Source organism: Sapajus apella, unplaced genomic scaffold (genome assembly GCF_009761245.1).
Source record: "Sapajus apella isolate SASKATOON/1434 unplaced genomic scaffold, GSC_monkey_1.0 scaffold3, whole genome shotgun sequence".
NCBI classification, from domain to species: domain Eukaryota; kingdom Metazoa; phylum Chordata; class Mammalia; order Primates; family Cebidae; genus Sapajus; species Sapajus apella.
The window spans coordinates 3,195,552-3,213,606 of record NW_022436943.1 but is presented as its reverse complement, the minus strand read 5'-3'; the positions used below and the strand labels follow the sequence as shown (position 1 = coordinate 3,213,606).

Genomic DNA, 18,055 nt, shown 5'->3' with positions numbered 1-18,055 from the left:
AGCCACTGTGCCCGGCTTTTTTTTTTTTTTTTGTTACGGAGTCTCACTCTCCCCCAGGCTGGAGTGCAGTGGCATAATCTTGGCTCACAGCAACCTCTGCCTCCTGGGTTCAAGTAATTCTCCTGCCTCAGCCTCCCGAGTAGCTGGGACTACAGGCGCATGCCATCACGCCCAGCTAATTTTTTGTATTTTTAGTAGAGATGGGGTTTCACTGTGTTGGCCAGGATGGTCTTGATCTCTTGACCTTGTGATCCGCCTGCCTCGGCCTCCCAAAGTGCTGGGATTACAGGCTTGAGCCACCGTGCCCGGCCAATTTTTTTATTTTTAGTACAAACCAGGTTTTACCATGTTGGCCAGGCTGGTCTCAAACTCCTAGCCTGAAGCATCCCGTCCGAGTCCACCTCTCAAAGTGCTGAGATTACAGGTATGAGTCACAGCGCCCAGCCAGATTTCATATTTTTAACGGTGAAAAAAAAAAAAACAGTATTACATTACAGATGCTAATTCTGTAAAATTTAAATTTTAGTGCTTCTAAATGCATTTTTACAGGAACAAAGTCACACCCATCGATTTCTGTATTAGCTAAGTCTGCTTTTCCACTACGCAGGAAGAGACAGGTATTTGTGACAATGACCATATGGCCTGGAATGCTGAAAGTTTCCAGGAAAAGTTTCTTACCTCTACTTTCTTCCAGTGTCTCTTGAACTTTAATGTCTATACACACCACCTAGAGAACTAGTTACAATTCAAATTGTTTCAGTTGATCTGGGCTGAGGCCTAAAATTCTGCGCTGTTAATAAGAACCAGGTGATGCCATGGCTGCTGGTCCACGGACCATACTTTGAGCAGTGAGGATCAACCCCAGTGTGTCTCTACATGTCAACCTGAAAATCACCAGCAGCAGTACCTGGGGGTGTGTTAGAAATGCCGATACTCAGGCACACCTAGACCTACTAAACTGAAAATCTGAGTGGGGCCCAGAAAGCTGTGTTTTGTAGTAACAAGCTATCGGCCAATACAGTGGCTCATGCCTGTAATCCCAGCACTTTGGGAGGCCGAGGCAAGGAGTTTGACACCAGCCTGGCCAATATGGTGAAACACCATCTCTACTAAAAATATATTTTAAATTAGCTGGGTGTGGTGTTGCATGCCTGTAATCCCAGCTACTCAAAGGCTAAGGTGGAAAAATCGCTTGAACCCCGGAGGTGGAGGATGCAGTGAGCCAAGATCACGCTACAGTACTCCAACCTGGGAAACGAGTGAGACTCCATCTCAGTCAACCAACCAACCAAATATATTAAGCTATCCAGGTGATTCTGATGTAGGCTTGAATTTGAACACCATGTCTCCTGCAGGTCCAGACTCTGAGAGATTTAAGGTAAGACTAAGAAAATTTAGTGTCGGCCGGGCGCGGTGGCTTACGCCTGTAATCCCAGCACTTTGGGAGGCCGAGGCGGGTGGATCACGAGGTCAAGAGATCGAGACCATCCTGGTCAACATGGTGAAACCCCGTCTCTACTAAAACTACAAAAAATTAGCTGGGCGTGGTGGTGCGTGCCTGTAACCCCAGCTACTCAGGAGGCTGAGGCAGGAGAATTGCGTGAACCCAGGAGGTGGAGGTTGCGGTGAGCCGAGATCGGGCCATTGCACTCCAGCCTGGATAACAAGAGCGAAACTCCGTCTCAAAAGAAAAAAAAAGAAAATTCAGTGTCAGCATGAGCACGCTTTTACAAATGCTGAAAAGGCTAGAACTTCCTTAAACATTCCACCTGCAACTCAGCTAACATAGAGCAGGTGGTAGTTTAACAGATAAGTTTCATATTTATAAAAATGTTTAATGCTGCTTCACAGAAAAATTTGAATAGTTGTAATGAGCACAACATTACAAAAAGAATGACACAGTTAATAATAAAAAGACAGAAAAGACATGGTACATCATTTGAAGTCATCCTTCACCATTAAATGTTTTTAACTGTGCTTAAAAGGGAATTTCCATAGTCTTATCTCTATATGGTCTCCTGATATGGGTCCAGCTTTGCAAAATGGTAAATTGCACTGTCTTTTTTTTTTTTTTGAGATGGAGTTTCGCTCTTGTTGCCCAGGCTGTAGTGCAATGGCGTGATCTCAGCTCACTGCAACCTCCGCCTCCTGGGTTCTAGTGATTCTCCTGCCTCATCCTCCGATTACAGACATGAGCCACCACACCCGGCTAATTTTGTGTTTTTGAAGAGACAAGGTTCATCATTTTGGTCAGGTTCGTCTCCAACTCCTGACCTCAGGTGATGCACCCTTGCCTCTGCCTTCCACAGTGCTGGGATTACAGGTGTGAGCCACTGTGTCCAGCCTGCACTGTTGTCTTTAAATTTTTCAAAGCCAGCTAGGCAGCAATAGACCTGTCACTGTACCCCAGGACAGGCACCAGAACACTCAGTGTAGCATGGATCATGATAGTAAAATACAGGGAACAACCTGTTTTTGCAGTGAATGGGAGAAAGGTAATTCCAGCAGGGCACATCCACATGCCAGACAAGCATGTATCATGAACACAAATGAAGGAAGCCAGTCATGGCAGCAGTGCATCTGCAGTCCCAGCTACTCGGTAAGCTAAAGCAGGAGGATTGCTTGAGCCCAGGAGGCGGAGGTTGCGGTGAGCCGAGATCGCGCCATTGCACTCCAGCCTGGGTAACAAGAGCGAAACTCCGTCTCAAAAAAAAAAAAAAAAAAAAAAAGAAAGTGCTGGGATTACAGATGTGAGCCACCGTGCCTGACTGCCACCTGCTGGTTTATAAAGGCCCCTGTGATTCACTTGCAACCAAAATTGAGAATCCCTGGTGCAGAGTGCCTTCCTGAGTCCAGGAATGATCTGCAGTGCCCACGTCCCTTCCAGGCATGTCTGTGTCTCCCTGTGGCTGTTTCTGTGAGACCCTGCATTTTCAAGTTCTGCTTTTATTTGTGTCACCTGAGCATGTTCCCACAGTCACCCTGACCATGCTGCCTGCTGCATATTTATCCCTTTTGTATCTTCCGTCCTGGGTCCTCTCCCACCTTTTTTCGGGTCAGTCCTTTCTTGTGTTACATTGTGCTGCTTTCTCTCCTGGCAGCAAAGAATGAGGCAGCCAGTTCAGAGTGGGGACTGTAATCATCATCATCACTGAGGTATTGTGAACCAGGAAAGAGATATGATCTGTTTCAACACAGCACAGTGCTCAAGCACCCTTGATAAATGTTGACTGTCATTGTCATTGTTGATGTTTTGGTGATTATTATTGATGCTGGGTGGATTCTTCCTGGGATTGGGGCAGATACCCAGCTGTCCTGTCCCTTGGTGTTCTTATCAGGGTCCTTCCCTAAGTCTGCAGCTAAGGCATCTGCCAGGGCTGGGGTCTCATCTGAAGACTCAACTGGGGAAGGGCCCACTTTGAAGCTCACCTGGTTGTTGGCAGAACTAGGTTTCCCAATTGTTGAAATACTTCCTTATTACTGTGGAAACAGCCAGTGCCCCAGGTACCTTTTACAATGAACTGTCCGGGGCTCTCTGTGATCTGGGCACTAAAGGGGTCCCTGGGCCTCTGCCTGTTGGATGATGCCCTTGTCAGACTGGTTATCTATTTTGAATATCATCTCTTCTTGCAGTGCTTGGGAACCAGGGGGCTATGCCCTTTCCCTCTTGCAGTTCCTTGCATACTGGTCCTGGGAAAGTGTGCTTAACACAGCAGAGATACTGTTATCTGGGCTGGGTTTTACCCATCGCTGCTGGTACGGGATGCTGGCTCGGGCCCAGTGCCCTCAGTGGATGGAGCTCTCTGCACAGCTGCAAAGCACTGTTCCTGCCCCAAGGGACTGAACTCCAGTACCACCTGCCTCTCAACCAGACAGCCTGTTTATGGCCTCTGCAGAGCAGGTCTACTTTCTGAGCATCCTGGCTGTCTGGTGCTCTGCCATCTCCTCCCTGAAGTGGCCAGTTTTTCTTGCCCTTGGTTTTAGCATCTGACTCATATAACTCCCCTCTCCTCCTTTGTCTCTTTTTGCCAGGGGTCACGGGCATCAGCGGTCCAGGGAAGGAAGCAAAGCAAATGGAGAATGGCATGCTGGTGACAGACAGTGCGGGGAAGCAACTACAGAAGTAAGTGGGTGGAGGTGGCAAGTATCCTTGTGTTTGATTATAGAGGACTTCCTTAGATCCCTGGGGATTTATAGCATGTGCAGTATGTTAACCATGCTAGATTTTAAAAACTGGCCAAGTTGGCTGGGCATGGTGGCTCACACCTGTAATCCCAGCACTTTCGGAGGCTGAGGTGGGTGGATCACCTGAGGACAGGAGTTCAAGACCAGTCTGGCCAACATGGTGAAACCCTGTCTCTACTAAAGATAGAAAAATTAGCCAGGCATGGTGGCAGGTGCCTGTAAATTCTAGCTACTCAGAAGGCTGAGGCATGAGAATCATTTGAACCCAGGAAGCAGAGGTTGCAATGAGCTGAGATTGCACCATGGCACTCGAGCCTGGACAGCAGAGTGAGACTCCATCTCAAAAAACAAAAGCAAAAAACAGCAAAAGAACAACAACAGACATTGACAAAGAGCCTAAACATACCAGACCTTGGGGATTTGAGAAAGGATGGTGGACCTGCAGTTGCTATAGGGGTCAGAAGAGAGCAAAGACAATGTGGCCTAGCACTGTGCCTTGGTACATGTCACTTTTGCCATTGTTATCATCTTATACAGCTTGCATTCTAGTGGGAGATTCCAGACAGTGCATGAGTGCAGAAGGATGTAAGATTTTCGTCCGAAGTGCTAGCTTGGATTTGTGAAGCCCTAGGTCATGAAGCAGGAAGCCCCAGCTGCCCACCTGAATTCTAGATTTCATCCAGAGTTGGTTCTGATTCTTTCCTTTGCTGCTCCCTGAAAACCCACACTTGCTTTTGGATTTGAAGGCCACTTCCACCTTACTTGGCCTTAACCAAAGACCTTTGCACAGATCTCATGGGCAAGGAAAGGTTACCCACCCCTAGGCCCTAGATCAAAGAGGGGAGGTGCTGGAGGTTCATTTGGTTTTCAGGAAGTGTTTTCAGGACACAGTTTTGGGGGTACAGTGATGAATCACATGGGGCTCTTAACCTCAGGTAGTTTGTAATCTTGTTCAGTAGATAAGTAGGTAGAGGAAGGCATAGAAAGTTCCATGGCAAAGAACCACATCTGTGTTTTGCATGGCCTCCATAATTTTCTTTTTTTTTTTTTTTGAGATGGAGTATCCCTCCGTTGCTTAGGCTGCAGTTCAGTGTTCAGTGGCACCAACTCAACACAAAACTTTTTTTGTGCCACTGAACACAAAACTGTGGGCAACGCAGTCTGTGATGTTCTCTGGGGTCTGCATAAAGATAATGACCACCGATGTACAGAAAGTCCTTTCTTTTTTTTCTTTTGAGACGGTCTCTGTCGCTGAGGCTGGAGTGCAGTGACAAAATCATGGCTCACTGCAACTTCTACCTCCTGGATTCAAGCGATTTTTCTGCCTCAGCCTCCCTAGTAGTTGGGACTACAGGTGGCTGCCACCTTGCCTGCCTAATTTTTGTATTTTTAGTAGAGATGGGGTTTCACCATGTTTGCCGGGCTGTTCTTGAACTCCTGGCCACCAGTGATCTGCCCTTCTTGGCCTCCCAAAGTGCTAGATTTACAGGTGTGAGCCACTGCACCAGCCAAAAAGTGCTTTCTGAGGAATATGCTTGCATGAAGGAGCAGCCAGGGCAAGATCCCACCTCAACCCCCACCACCTTTGTAAAACAAGAAACTTGAATGAACTAGGTACTTTGCCCTATTTCTTCATCATGTTTCATATTTTGAAACTTTTTCATGTTTGAAAGATGATCTAAACGTGCCCTTTCTGTTTTATCTTTTATTTGAGATCAGTTAGAATTGATCTTAAAAAAAAAAAAAAAAAGCACGCACTTTTTGCATATCTGTGGTCATGGGCTTTTTGCAGACCCCCAGAGATCATCACAGATTGTGTTCTCCACAGGCCTCATTCCTGCCTGAGACATTCCCTTTCTCTGGGGACGTATAACCCTGGGGAATGAGATGGCAGGGGAGGGGGTGCAGGTGTTTGCACATGTTCATATATATGTTTACATGTACGCCTGTGTTGTTGACATCCCTGTGCTTTACTTCTCCAGACAGCTCAGCAGTTCCTCCTCCTATAGTGGGGACATCAGCAGGCACCACAGCAGCACCGCAGAGCTGCAGAAAGCCGAAGCCAAGAAGGAGGAGACTTGGAAGCTGATGGAGGCTGAGAAGGCACAGACAGGGCAGGTGAGATTTGCTCCTTCAGTGATGATGGTGGCTGCAGCTTACAGAATGCCCACTATGCAAAGTGCCTTGTCTACAATACACTTGTAAAGGTACTATTTACTGCACCAGAAACTGAGGCCAGAGAGGTTTAGTGACTTACCCAAGGTCACTGCTGGTAAGCGGCAGAACTGAGATTTGAACCCTAGCAGACTCCTAGGTTGGTGCTTGTAGTCTCTGCTCTACTGACTGCCACATCGATTTGAGCAGCTTAGGGGCTCTCATTAGCTGTAGGTGACCCGAATGCTTTAAATCAGGGCTTTTTGCAATGTGGGGTTCAGTTGTGCCTGAAATGGTTTCAGGTTGTGTGCAGACATATTCAATGACAGATGAATGTTTATTTTTTATTTCTTTTTTGAGATAGAGTTTCACTCTGTCACCAAGTCTGGAGTGCAGTGGTGCGATCTTGGCTCACTACAACCTCTGCCTCCCAGGTTCAAACAATTTTCCTGTCTCAGCCTCCCATGTAGCTTGGATTATAGACACTGGCTACCATGCCCAGCTAATTTTTGTCTTTTTAGTAGAGACAGGATTTCACCATGTTGGCCAGGCTAGTCTTGAACTCCTGGGCTCATCTTCCCTCCTCGGCCTCCCAAAATGCTGGGATTACAGGTGTAAGCCATTGCACCTGGCTTGTTTTTCATTTCTCATTTAGTCCTTAGGATTATGAGAAAGTCTCAGTTAGGTCCTGAAAGCAGGCTAGGACCCAACAGTTGGTAGCCTCTCTCTGTAACAAGGAGAGTGGGTTTTGAGCTCCTGTTTTATTTATTTGTTTAAAAGATCATGTTGGTGATCCAATGTTTATTTATTTATTTATTTTTTGAGACGGAGTTTCACTCGTTACCCAGGCTGGAGTGCAATGGCACGATCTCGGCTCACCACAACCTCCGCCTCCTGGGTTCAGGCAATTCTCCTGCCTCAGCCTCCTGAGTAGCTGGGATTACAGGCACGCGCCACCATGCCCAGCTAATTTTTTGTATTTTCAGTAGAGACGGGGTTTCACCATGTTGACCAGGATGGTCTCGATCTCTTGACCTCGTGATCCACCCACCTCGGCCTCCCAAAGTGCTGGGATTACAGGGTTGAGCCACCACGCCCGGCCCTCCAATGTTTATTTTTAAAAATAAATGTGATTACGTTTTTTTTAAAAAATAGGGAATGGAATTTTTAAAGTAGGTAAAAAATAAGCATACAGATAAAGAAAAGCAAAAAAAAAAAAAAACCCATGAAAAGCGGGGGAGTGAGGCTGCGTCACTTTCTTTTAAATCTGCTCTATTGTTAAAAGAACTAGAGGAGCAAAATCAAACAAATTTAAAAGTTAGCAGAAGACAAGAAATAACTAAGTTCAGAGCAGAACTGAAGGAGATAGATAGAGACAGAAAAAACCCTTCAAAGAAATCAGTGAATCCAGGAGGTGGTTTTTTGAAAAGATCAACAAAATAGACCACTAGGCAGACTAATAGAAAGAGACAAATAGATGCAATAAAAAGTAATAAAGGGGCCGGGCACGGTGGCTCAAGCCTGTAATCCCAGCACTTTGGGAGGCCGAGGCGGGTGGATCACGAGGTCAAGAGATCAAGACCATCCTGGTCAACATGGTGAAACCCCGTCTCTATAAAACTATAAAAAATTAGCTGGGCATGGTGGCGCGTGCCTGTAATCCCAGCTACTCAGGAGGCTGGGGCAGGAGAATTGCCTGAACCCAGGAGGCGGAGGTTGCAGTGAGCCGAGATCGGGCCATTGCACTCCAGCCTGGGTAACAAGAGCGAAACTCCATCATCTCGAAAAAAAAAAAGGGGGGGATATCACCACTGATCCCACAGAAATACAAACTACCATCAGATATTACTACAAACACCTCTTGCAAATAAACCAGTAAATCTAGATGACATGGATAAATTCCTGGACATGTACACTCCCTAAGACTAAACCAGGAGGAAGTTAAATCCCTGAATAGACCAATAATGAGGTTTGAAATTGAGGCAGCAATTAATAGCCTACCAAACAAAAGTTCAGGACCAGACAGGTTCACAGCCGAATTTTACCATAGATAAAAAGAGGAGCTGGTACCATTCCTTCTGAAACTATTCAAAACAATACAAAAGAGGGAATCCTACCTAACTAACTCATTTTATGAGACCAATGTCATTCTGATACCAAAACTTGGCAGAGACACAACTTAAAAAAAATTTTGGGCCTATATCCATGATGAACCTTAATGGGAAAATCCTCAATAAAATACTGGCAAACTGAATCCAGCAGCACATCTAGAAGCTCCATCATGATCAAATCAGCTTCATCCTCAAAATGCAAGGCTGGCTCAACATATGCAAATTTGTAAACATAAACAGAACCAAGACAAAAACTACATGATTATCTCAATAGATGCAGAGAGCGCCTTCGACAAAATTCAACAGACCTTTATGATAAAAACTCTGAAGAAACGAGGTATTCATGGAACGTATCTCAAAATAAGAGCTATTTTTGACAAACCCACAGACAGAAACAGTTTATGGGCAAAAACTGGAAGCATTCCCTTTGAAAACTGGCACAAGACAAGGATGCCCTCTCTCACCACTCCTACTCAACATAGTATTGGAAGTTCTGGTCTGGGAAATCAGGCAAGAAAAAGAAATAAAGGGTATTCAACTAGGAAAAGAGAAAATCAAATTGTTTTTATTTGCAGATGACATGATTGTATATTTAGAAGACCCCATCATCTCAACCCAAAATCTCCTTAAGCTGATAAGCACATTCAGCAAAGTCTTAGAATACACAATCAATGTGCAAAAGTCACAAGCATTCCTGCATGCCAATAACAGCCAAATCATGAGTGAACTCCCATTCATAATTGCTATAAAGAGAGTAAAATAGGAATACATCTAACAAGGGATGAAAGGACTTCTTGAAGGAGAATTACAAACCATTGCTCGAGGAAACAAACAGATGGAAAAACATTCCGTGCTCATGGTTAGGAAGAATCAATATTGTGAAAATGGCCGTACTGCCCAAAATAATTTATACATTCTATGCTACCCCATCAAGCTACCATTGACTTTCTTCACAAAATTGGAAAAAACTACCTTAAACTTCATATATAACCAAAAGAGAGCCCGCATAGCCAAGACAATCCTAAGCAAAACAACAACAACAAAAAGCTGGAGGTATCATGCTATCTGACTTCAAACTATACCACAAGGCTACAGTAATCAAAACAGCATAGTTCTGATACCAAAACAGAGATATAGACCAATGGAATAGAAGAGAGGCCTCAGAAGTAATGCCACACATCTACAACTATCTGATTTTTGACAAACCTGACAAAAACAAGCAACCAGGAAAGGATTCCCTATTTAATAAGTGGTGTTGGGAAAACTGGCTAGCCATCTGCAGAAAGCTGAAACTGCATCCCTTCCTTACACCTTATACACAAATTAACTCCAGATGTATTAAAGATTTAAACATAAGACCTAGCAACAAAAGCCAAAATAGACAAGTGGGATCTAATTAAACTTAAGAGCTTCTGGGCTGGGCGCGGTGGCTCAAGCCTGTAATCCCAGCACTTTGGGAGGCCGAGGCGGGTGGATCACGAGGTCAAGAGATCGAGACCATCCTGGTCAACATGGTGAAACCCCGTCTCTACTAAAACTACAAAAAATTAGCTGGGCATGGTGGCGTGTGCCTGTAGTCCCAGCTACTCAGGAGGCTGAGGCAGGAGAATTGCCTGAACCCAGGAGGCAGAGGTTGCGGTGAGCCGAGACTGGGCCATTGCACTCCAGCCTGGGTAACAAGAGTGAAACTCCGTCTCCAAAAAAAAAAAAAAAAAAAAAAGAGCTTCTTCACAGCAAAAGAAACAATCATTAGAGTGAACTGGCAGCCAACAGAATGGGAAAATATTTTTGCAATCTACCCATCTGACAAAGGGCTAATATCCAGAATGTATAAAGAAATTAAACAAATTTACAAGAAAAAACAACCCCATCAAAAAGTGGGCAAAGGATATGAACAGACGCTTCTCAAAAGATGTTTATGCAGCCAACAAACATGAAAAAAAGCTCATCATTAACTGGTCATTAGAGAAATGCAAATCAAAATCACATCGAGATACCATCTCATGCCAGTTAGGATGGCAATTATTAAAAAATCAGGAGACAACAGATGCTGGAGGGGATGTGGAGAAATAGGAACATATTTACACATTGTTGGCAGGAGTGTAAATTAATTCAGCCACTGTGGAAGATAGTGTGGCAATTCCTCAAGGATATAGAACTAGAAATACCATTTGACCCAGGTATCCCATTACTGGGTATATACCCTAAAGATTATAAATCATTCTGTTATAAAGACATATGCACACACGTTTATTGTGGCACTGTTTACAATCACAAAGACTTAAAACTAACCCAAATGCCCATCAATGATAGACTGGATAAAGAAAATGTGGCACATATATACCATGGAATACTATGCAGCCATAAAAAAGGATGAGTTCATGTCCTTTGTAGAGACATGGATGAAACTGGAAACCATCATTCTCAGAAAACTGATGCAAGAACAGAAAACAAAACACTACATGTTCTCACTCATAAGTGGGTGTTGAACAATGAGAACACAGGGACACAGGGAGGGGAACATCACACACTGGGGCCTGTCAGGAGGAGAAGGGGGTAAGGGAGGGATAGCAGGGGGTGGAGGGATTGGGGAGGGATAACATTAGGAGAAATACCTAATGTAGATGACGGAGATGGATGCAACAAAACCACCATAGCATGCGTATACCTATGTAACAAACCTGCACGTTCCGCATATGTACCCCAGAACTTAGTATAATTATTAAAAATAAATAAATAAATTGGATGCAGCCTTATTATACTGCCCAGGTGGTTCTCAAACTCCTGGGCTTAGGCAACCTCAGACTCCAAAGTAGGTGGGACTATAGGTATATATCACCACACCCAGCTGTTCTTCCTACAATTTTTAATATTTTAATCTCACTACAGAACCAATAACATAAGTAGAGGAACAGTCTCTCCTGCCAAATATATAATACCCAAATAATAAGTGTCCAAGAAAAACAGCTATATGCTATTTGTTGTACAGTTTTTCAACTAAAAGGTGCCAGGGAGATTCCATGATTACCACAAGTAATTTGATCCACTGAAGATTTATACTGGCAAAAATATAGATGTCACACTAGTATGATTTAAAAGTCAAAGTATTAATATTTATCTAATTAAACCTTAACCAAATTTCATATTTTCTCTATTGGGGAAAGCATTTCCTAATGTGATTTTTCTGTTGCTATGTATCTTCCAGTTCATTTTTGTTCAGCCCACACTATCTCAGTACTCATCAATCTTTTGTTAGTTACCAACATTAAAAAAAATTTTAAATCAACTAGCCATATGTCTATGGGTTTCTCTGACCAACTTTCCATAACTTACATCATAAAACAATAATAGGTAAACCACTGCTAAATTTTAAAAGTAAATACTAGCAAAAGTTGACTGGTGAGAAAATGTCACAAGAGACCACTTTACCTTGGTAGTAAGTCAAGTCTTCATCATCTGGTTTAGGGCATGAATCCACACGCAGTTAGTGAAAAATGCTTTAGAGCAAAAATATGCAATAAAAATGAGCAAGTTGATTTTTTTGTTGTTGATTTTTTACAAATTTTTTAACTCCCAGTTCATGTTCAGCTTCCCCCTCCAAAAAACAAAAACACAATCTGGGAAAAGATCAGCCATCTGTATATCAAATAACATTTCTTGACACAATTAAAATATGACCTCTGTTCTAAAAATAGATTTTGGTTACCTATTTCCGCCTCCAGCTGTCTTAATCTATAAAATATTCAGTTAAAACTGACTGAGCTCCATAACAAATAGTGACAGCCAATATATTGGCAGAGCTTGACAATAATTTACTCTCACAAGTTATCTGTCTTGAAGCAGAACATGAAATTCAGTTAATGGATGACATAACTTTTGTCACCTAAACTGGTAGGAACCTTATGACCTAAAACAAGGTAGAAAGATCCATTGTCTCTTGTCCATTATCTATCTGGTTAAAAGACTAGTCTGTGTCACTTGAAAATGGCAGTCTTGATTCCTCAGCATGAAAACCACGAAGGTCCTAGTGCTTTCTTTTGTCCTAAAAGAGTGCAGAGAATCCCCTGCTGTATTTGAAATGTGTGAGAGCTAAATGTACAAAAGTCTAATAATGAAGGTATATTTTCTTTTTTTTTTTTTTTTTGAGACGGAGTTTCACTCATGCTACCCAGGCTGGAGTGCAATGGCACGATCTCGGCTCACTGCAACCTCCACCTCCTGGGTTCAGGCAATTCTCCTGCCTCAGCCTCCTGAGTAGCTGGGATTACAGGCACGCGCCACCATGCCCAGCTAATGTTTTGTATTTTTAGTAGAGACGGGGTTTCACCATGTTGACCAGGATGGTCTCGATCTCTTGACCTTGTGATCCACCCGCCTCGGCCTCCCAAAGTGCTGGGATTACAGGCTTGAGCCACCGCGCCCGGCCTTGAAGGTATATTTTCTTATTGAGGATACTCTTCCCAGATAATTATAAAAATCCAATTATTTTCACTCTATGGGTCCTACCTTATTCAGGTTCACATAAACTAGCCCTTAAAAACCTTCATAGGCACTCAGATATCCAATGAGAGAGACTGCTGGAAAAACAGAGTCCTGGCAGTTGTACCTCTGTTTCCGTGAATACTACCTAAATATCTTTCTATAGGTTCCCACTTCCAGATTTCACTTATGAAGGGCTCCATGGCAGTTTCCAATGATCTTCAAATCTTCAGTCTATGAAAGCACAGATTCCTGAAAGGATGATCTCAAATGACCAGGAGTGGGAGGGAGCGCTCTATAGCCCTGCTCCTGAAAAACAACCTAACTGAAGTCTCTACTACCAGCACAGACACACCTCCAACTACCCAGCTGAACTTCATGACTGATTTGACAGCCAATGATGCCCCTGACACAACCTACACCGATATGGGAAGGACATCAGTGAATTGAGAAAAGAGGCAGAGATGAGGAGACACCTGCCCTAGGCCACAGATCTATGTAGTTCAGCAGTCTCCAGCCCATCAGTACTGAAGGGGCTCTGAGCCACCCTTCTGTAAGTCAGGATGGAATTATATGATACCAACATTTCTGTCTGCTGTAGAGACTCCTCCTAGTGTCTCCAAATGTTTTAGCATCTTATAGCAAAAATCTTTAAGTTCGTCAGTTCTTGATTTAAAAAGAGCACAGCAATCTGTTTAGAGCTTCCTTGAACCCTCTGTTTTAATGTCCCTTTGTAGTTAATTCCCAATATCTTGTGTCCTTCATCTTTATAATTTATCAGATGTCATAAACCCCAATATTCTAATCTTATTGAATAATCCATATCCAGTGTCATTTCTCTTCAAACTTGGCCTTGCCCTGGTTATCCATTCTTAGCCATTTCCATTGGGTTCACCAGCTAATTCCCTTCTCATTCTAACCACTGGGTGCACCAGACCCACTCCCCCTTTGTATTATTAACACATGCCAGGCCAGGTGTGGTGGCTCACACCTGTAAGCCCAGCACTTTGGGAGGCCGAGGCGGGCAGATCACCTGAGGTCAGGAGTTCGAGACCAGCCTGACAAACATGGAGAAACCCCATCTCTACTAAAAATACAAAATTATCCAGGCATGGTGGTGCATACCTGTAATCCCAGATACTCAGGAGGCTGAGGCAGAAGAATCGCTTGAACCCGGGAGGCAAAGGTTGCAGTGAGCCAAGATTGTGCTATTGCACTTAAGTCTGGCAACAGAAGCGAAACTCTGTCTCAAACAACAACAACAAATGGCAATAGAATAAAAAAAAGAAGGAAGAGTATTGGGCTTTAAAACAAATTCAAATCTCATTTCTACCACGTCTTATGTCCAAAAAAGAAACATCCTAATCTCTTTTGAGTCTCGAGTTCTCTATCTAGAAAATCATTTGACCAGAACATATGACACAGATGGAAGTACTAGAAGATATTTTAATTAGTCCTAAGATTCCTTAAATATCTGTAATTCTGTGTGCTTTTGGTTCTGTCTATAGGAAAACTGGGAATACATACCCAGCAGAATTTAAAAACATAACAAAAGCAACACCAAGGAAAAAAAATCATGGAAAAAGAAAAAAATAATAAAGCATTATGGAAGTAGGCAAATACTAGTCTAAAGGGAAAACAAAACTGGAAGTTAAATAATTTCTCTCTGAGACTTGCCAAATCTTGGTTTTGTAAAACTTCCAGTTCTATGGCCAAACCTTAACTCTGCCTTAAAGACTTTGATGGTTAATTTAAAAAAAAAAAAGATAAAAAGATGCTGGTTACCACAAAAATTGTGAAATTTATTAGGACAAATTCAGTGACTAACCTCATTTCTAACAGTAACCTATAATGAGAGTTGAACTTATTTAAACTCATTAATTTAGACATTAATTAATCTGACTAATCTTACACAGACCTATACATTAATCAAAGTGCTGCACAGATATCTCTATCAATCTGTACTGAGGAGCAAGAGAAAAGATTTGAAAGCCAGATAGGCTGATGGTCAAACTCTTGGTCAGCTACTTTGTGAACTATGGGATCATGATCCAATTAACCTCTCTAAACCACAGCTGCTTATTTAATAAACAGGTTATAAGAAAACAGATGTTGTGATGGCTTTATGAGATAAATACATAGCACATAATAGGGTGGTTAGCCCAGAATACAACACTCAATAGATATTAATTTCTTCCATCTGTATTTTCTTAGTTAACATAATTTTTAAAATCTGTAAAATCCTACCTGACTGCAGATTCATCAGAACTCCCAGAATCTATTAAAGGAAAAGGTAAAATGCATTTTAAATCAATAATGTATAGAAAATTAAAACCATAAGAAAGTACAGTGATGATGCCTGTAATTTCAACTATTTGGGAGGCTGAGGAAGGAGGATCACTTGAGAAACCCAGAAGTTTGAGGCTTTAGGAAACATAGCAAGAATCTACCTTCATAAAAAAAAAAAAAAAAATGCACAGTTGTGTACATGATTTAGATCATTTTTCTTTAAAGTATAGGACTGATGCTTTGTTACAAATCATTGATTTGAGAGCATACCTGGGACCTTATTAGAATTAATATAAATTATACCTATTGGTATATAATTAATGCAGTAAGAATTCTTACTTCCCTTTTTATTTATTAAACGCAAAGCATAAATTTATCAAAATTTGATATCTACAAGTGAACTGCAGTATATAAGTCATCCTAGCCAAACCCTATGAAATTGGCTAAAAATGGTATTGTTAGCAGAACAGATGGAATGAGTGACCAGTGTCAAAGAGCATGATTTCTGGACCAAAATATGAGGGGTGCACTTAAAACAGTAAACTAGTACTCCTTATCCACTATATGTGTGGAAAAGACACACTTGCCATGTTTTTCTCTGTTCTCACACCACTGCAACAAGCAACAAAGAAGGCTTCTGTGACCAAATATGTGGAGAGGTTTTCCCCACCAACAAGCAAGCAATCACTTCTGCAGATGACAAACTGGGTGTCATTTAATTCAGTTCTCACACTGTCTGCAGATAGCATCAGACTGCACAGGTAAAGGGCTCATCAGTCCCATGAGACTGCCTCCCTACATCAGTCCTAAGTCTGAAACTCCAGAACTTCCTACCAATCGGCTTCAAATTGGGGTTCCCAGGACTCCCTCTTAGGGTTAAATTGAATTGCTGGAATGGCTCAAAGTACTCAGGGAAACACACCAACGTACTGTGAATGACATCACAAAAGGTACAGATGAGCAGATGCATATTGCAAAGTCTGGGGTTAGCGGCAGAGATTCCATGCTCTCTCAGGACACACCACCCTCCAGGAACCTCCATGTATTCAGCAATCTGGAAGCTCTCCAAACCTAGTCCCTTTGGGTCTTTATGAAAGCTTCAGTACATAGGCATCACTAACTAATCACTGGCTGTTGGTGACTGACAGCCTTTATCCCTTCTCTCCTCCCCAGAGTTTGCAGAGTGAGACAGAAGAACTCAACCCTCTAATCAGCCATGTCTTCATGATGGTGACCAGTTCCCATCTTGAATATACCTAGGAGCTTCCAGCCATTGATCATTAGCATACCAAAAGACATCACTTTGGAAATTTGAAGGAGTTTAAGAATTGTACACCAAGAAATGAGTCAAAGTCCAAACACAGATTTTACATCTGCAGTTTTGAATTATGTAGTTACAGCTACTAACAGTTAACTGTATTCCAAACATACTACATTGAAAACTCCAGAAATAAACAAGTCATAAGTGTTAGTGTACCAGTCTGAGAAGCACAATAAAATCTTGAGCTCTTGCCCTCTATCCATCCCAGGCTGTGAATCATTCCTTTGTCCAGTGCATTCACACTGCTTGTGCTGTCCAGCCATTAGTCATCAACATGGTCTCTGCCTGCATCCAGCCATCGACATCATTAAGGCCTGAAGGTCCAGGAACACTCAAAGCTGGTAATCTTTTTTCTGACCTAGAGTCAGGGGGTGAATAGTGACCTAACACTACTTGACAATGCCTACATCATACCTCACTTCATCTTATTACATAGGCATTGTATCACTTCACATCATCACAGGAAAAAGGGTGAGAACCATACCATATATTTTAAGAGACCACATTCAAATAATTTTTATTACAGCATATTACTATAATTTTCCATTTTCCTTTAGTTATTGTTAATTTCTTACTGTACCTAATTTATAAATTAAACTTTAACATAGATATGTATAGGGAAAAAAAACAGTGAGTGATTCAGTACTATTTGTGCTTTCAGGCATTCAGAGGGCCTTTGAATTTATCTCCCACAGTTAAGGGGGAACCACTGCACTTAATTTGTTGTAACACAACACATTCTCTTTAGCTCTTAAAACTGCAGTTTAGGATAAAACACCATATCACCAGAATTCAGCAAAACCTAGGAATCAGACCAGAAACAGGGACTCTTGCAAAAACTTTCCAGCTGCCAGTGGAGAAGCGCTCAAGAGATATTAATGTGTTACTCTGGCCAATAGTCTTGGGGAAGGTGCTGGCTCTTTTACTTAGTTGTAGCTATGTGCTCTGCCCTACATCTAACAAGGCCCAAATTCACCTGCCATTTGTCCGCCCACGGAAGGAACCACTGGAAAGATGACTGCTTTAAGAGCTTATCCACTCCGAAACACATCACAGAAGACGACTGTCTCAACAACAACAACAAAAAAGAAACAAACATAATTGTTCCCGTGTAAAAGTAAGTCTAGGTCCACACTAGATCTGAAGAGTTCTCAATGCCATGAGACAGGACAGAAATATATTAAAAAATTATATTCCTGCTTTCTGTAGAAATAAAACTTGAATTTAAGCTTTTGTAAGACAAGTCAAGAAAAAGCAAAAAATGCAAAGTAAAACTTGAAAGGCCATTTCATCATCATGGGCTCATGATCACGAGATATTCACAAACTATATATATTGTTCATATTGTTCAAAACTTTGGTTCTCAATTTTGACATGAGTAAGTTGCAGTTTCATTCAAGGATGTCCAAGAGGTCAAATAAGACAATGTCATTTGCTATTTTCAGTCTTTTTTTTTTTTTTTTTTTTTTATAGAGAACAGTAAACTTCTTTAGAGAAATGAATTGTCATAACTGTA

General features: G+C 42.2%; 1 protein-coding gene and 1 long non-coding RNA gene across 7 annotated transcripts in view; one reads left to right on the top strand and one right to left on the bottom strand.

The window, feature by feature from the left end:
- The window catches only part of LOC116530332 (multidrug resistance-associated protein 1-like), a 44,906-nt gene that overhangs the window by 22,237 nt on the left and 4,614 nt on the right, over nucleotides 1-18,055 (top strand). For 2 of the 6 annotated variants that reach the window (XM_032248427.1, XM_032248419.1), the window contains exons 4-5: nucleotides 4,033-4,123; nucleotides 6,172-6,789. In XM_032248427.1, coding sequence (XP_032104318.1) covers nucleotides 4,033-4,123; nucleotides 6,172-6,390 — 310 coding nt within the window. In that variant the 3' untranslated portion in view covers nucleotides 6,391-6,789. Of the gene's footprint in view, nucleotides 1-4,032; nucleotides 4,124-6,171; nucleotides 6,793-16,391; nucleotides 18,034-18,055 lie in introns of those variants that run through there. The other 4 variants (XM_032248392.1, XM_032248409.1, XM_032248402.1 and 1 more) reach the window with 4 other exon arrangements.
- Nucleotides 8,505-18,055, bottom strand: part of LOC116530390 — a 22,594-nt gene continuing 13,043 nt past the window's right edge. The window contains exons 5-6 of the long non-coding RNA XR_004259965.1: nucleotides 11,766-11,768; nucleotides 8,505-8,517 (exon numbers count right to left, since the gene is read on the bottom strand). This is a non-coding gene — a long non-coding RNA (uncharacterized LOC116530390). The remainder of the gene's footprint in view (nucleotides 8,518-11,765; nucleotides 11,769-18,055) is intronic.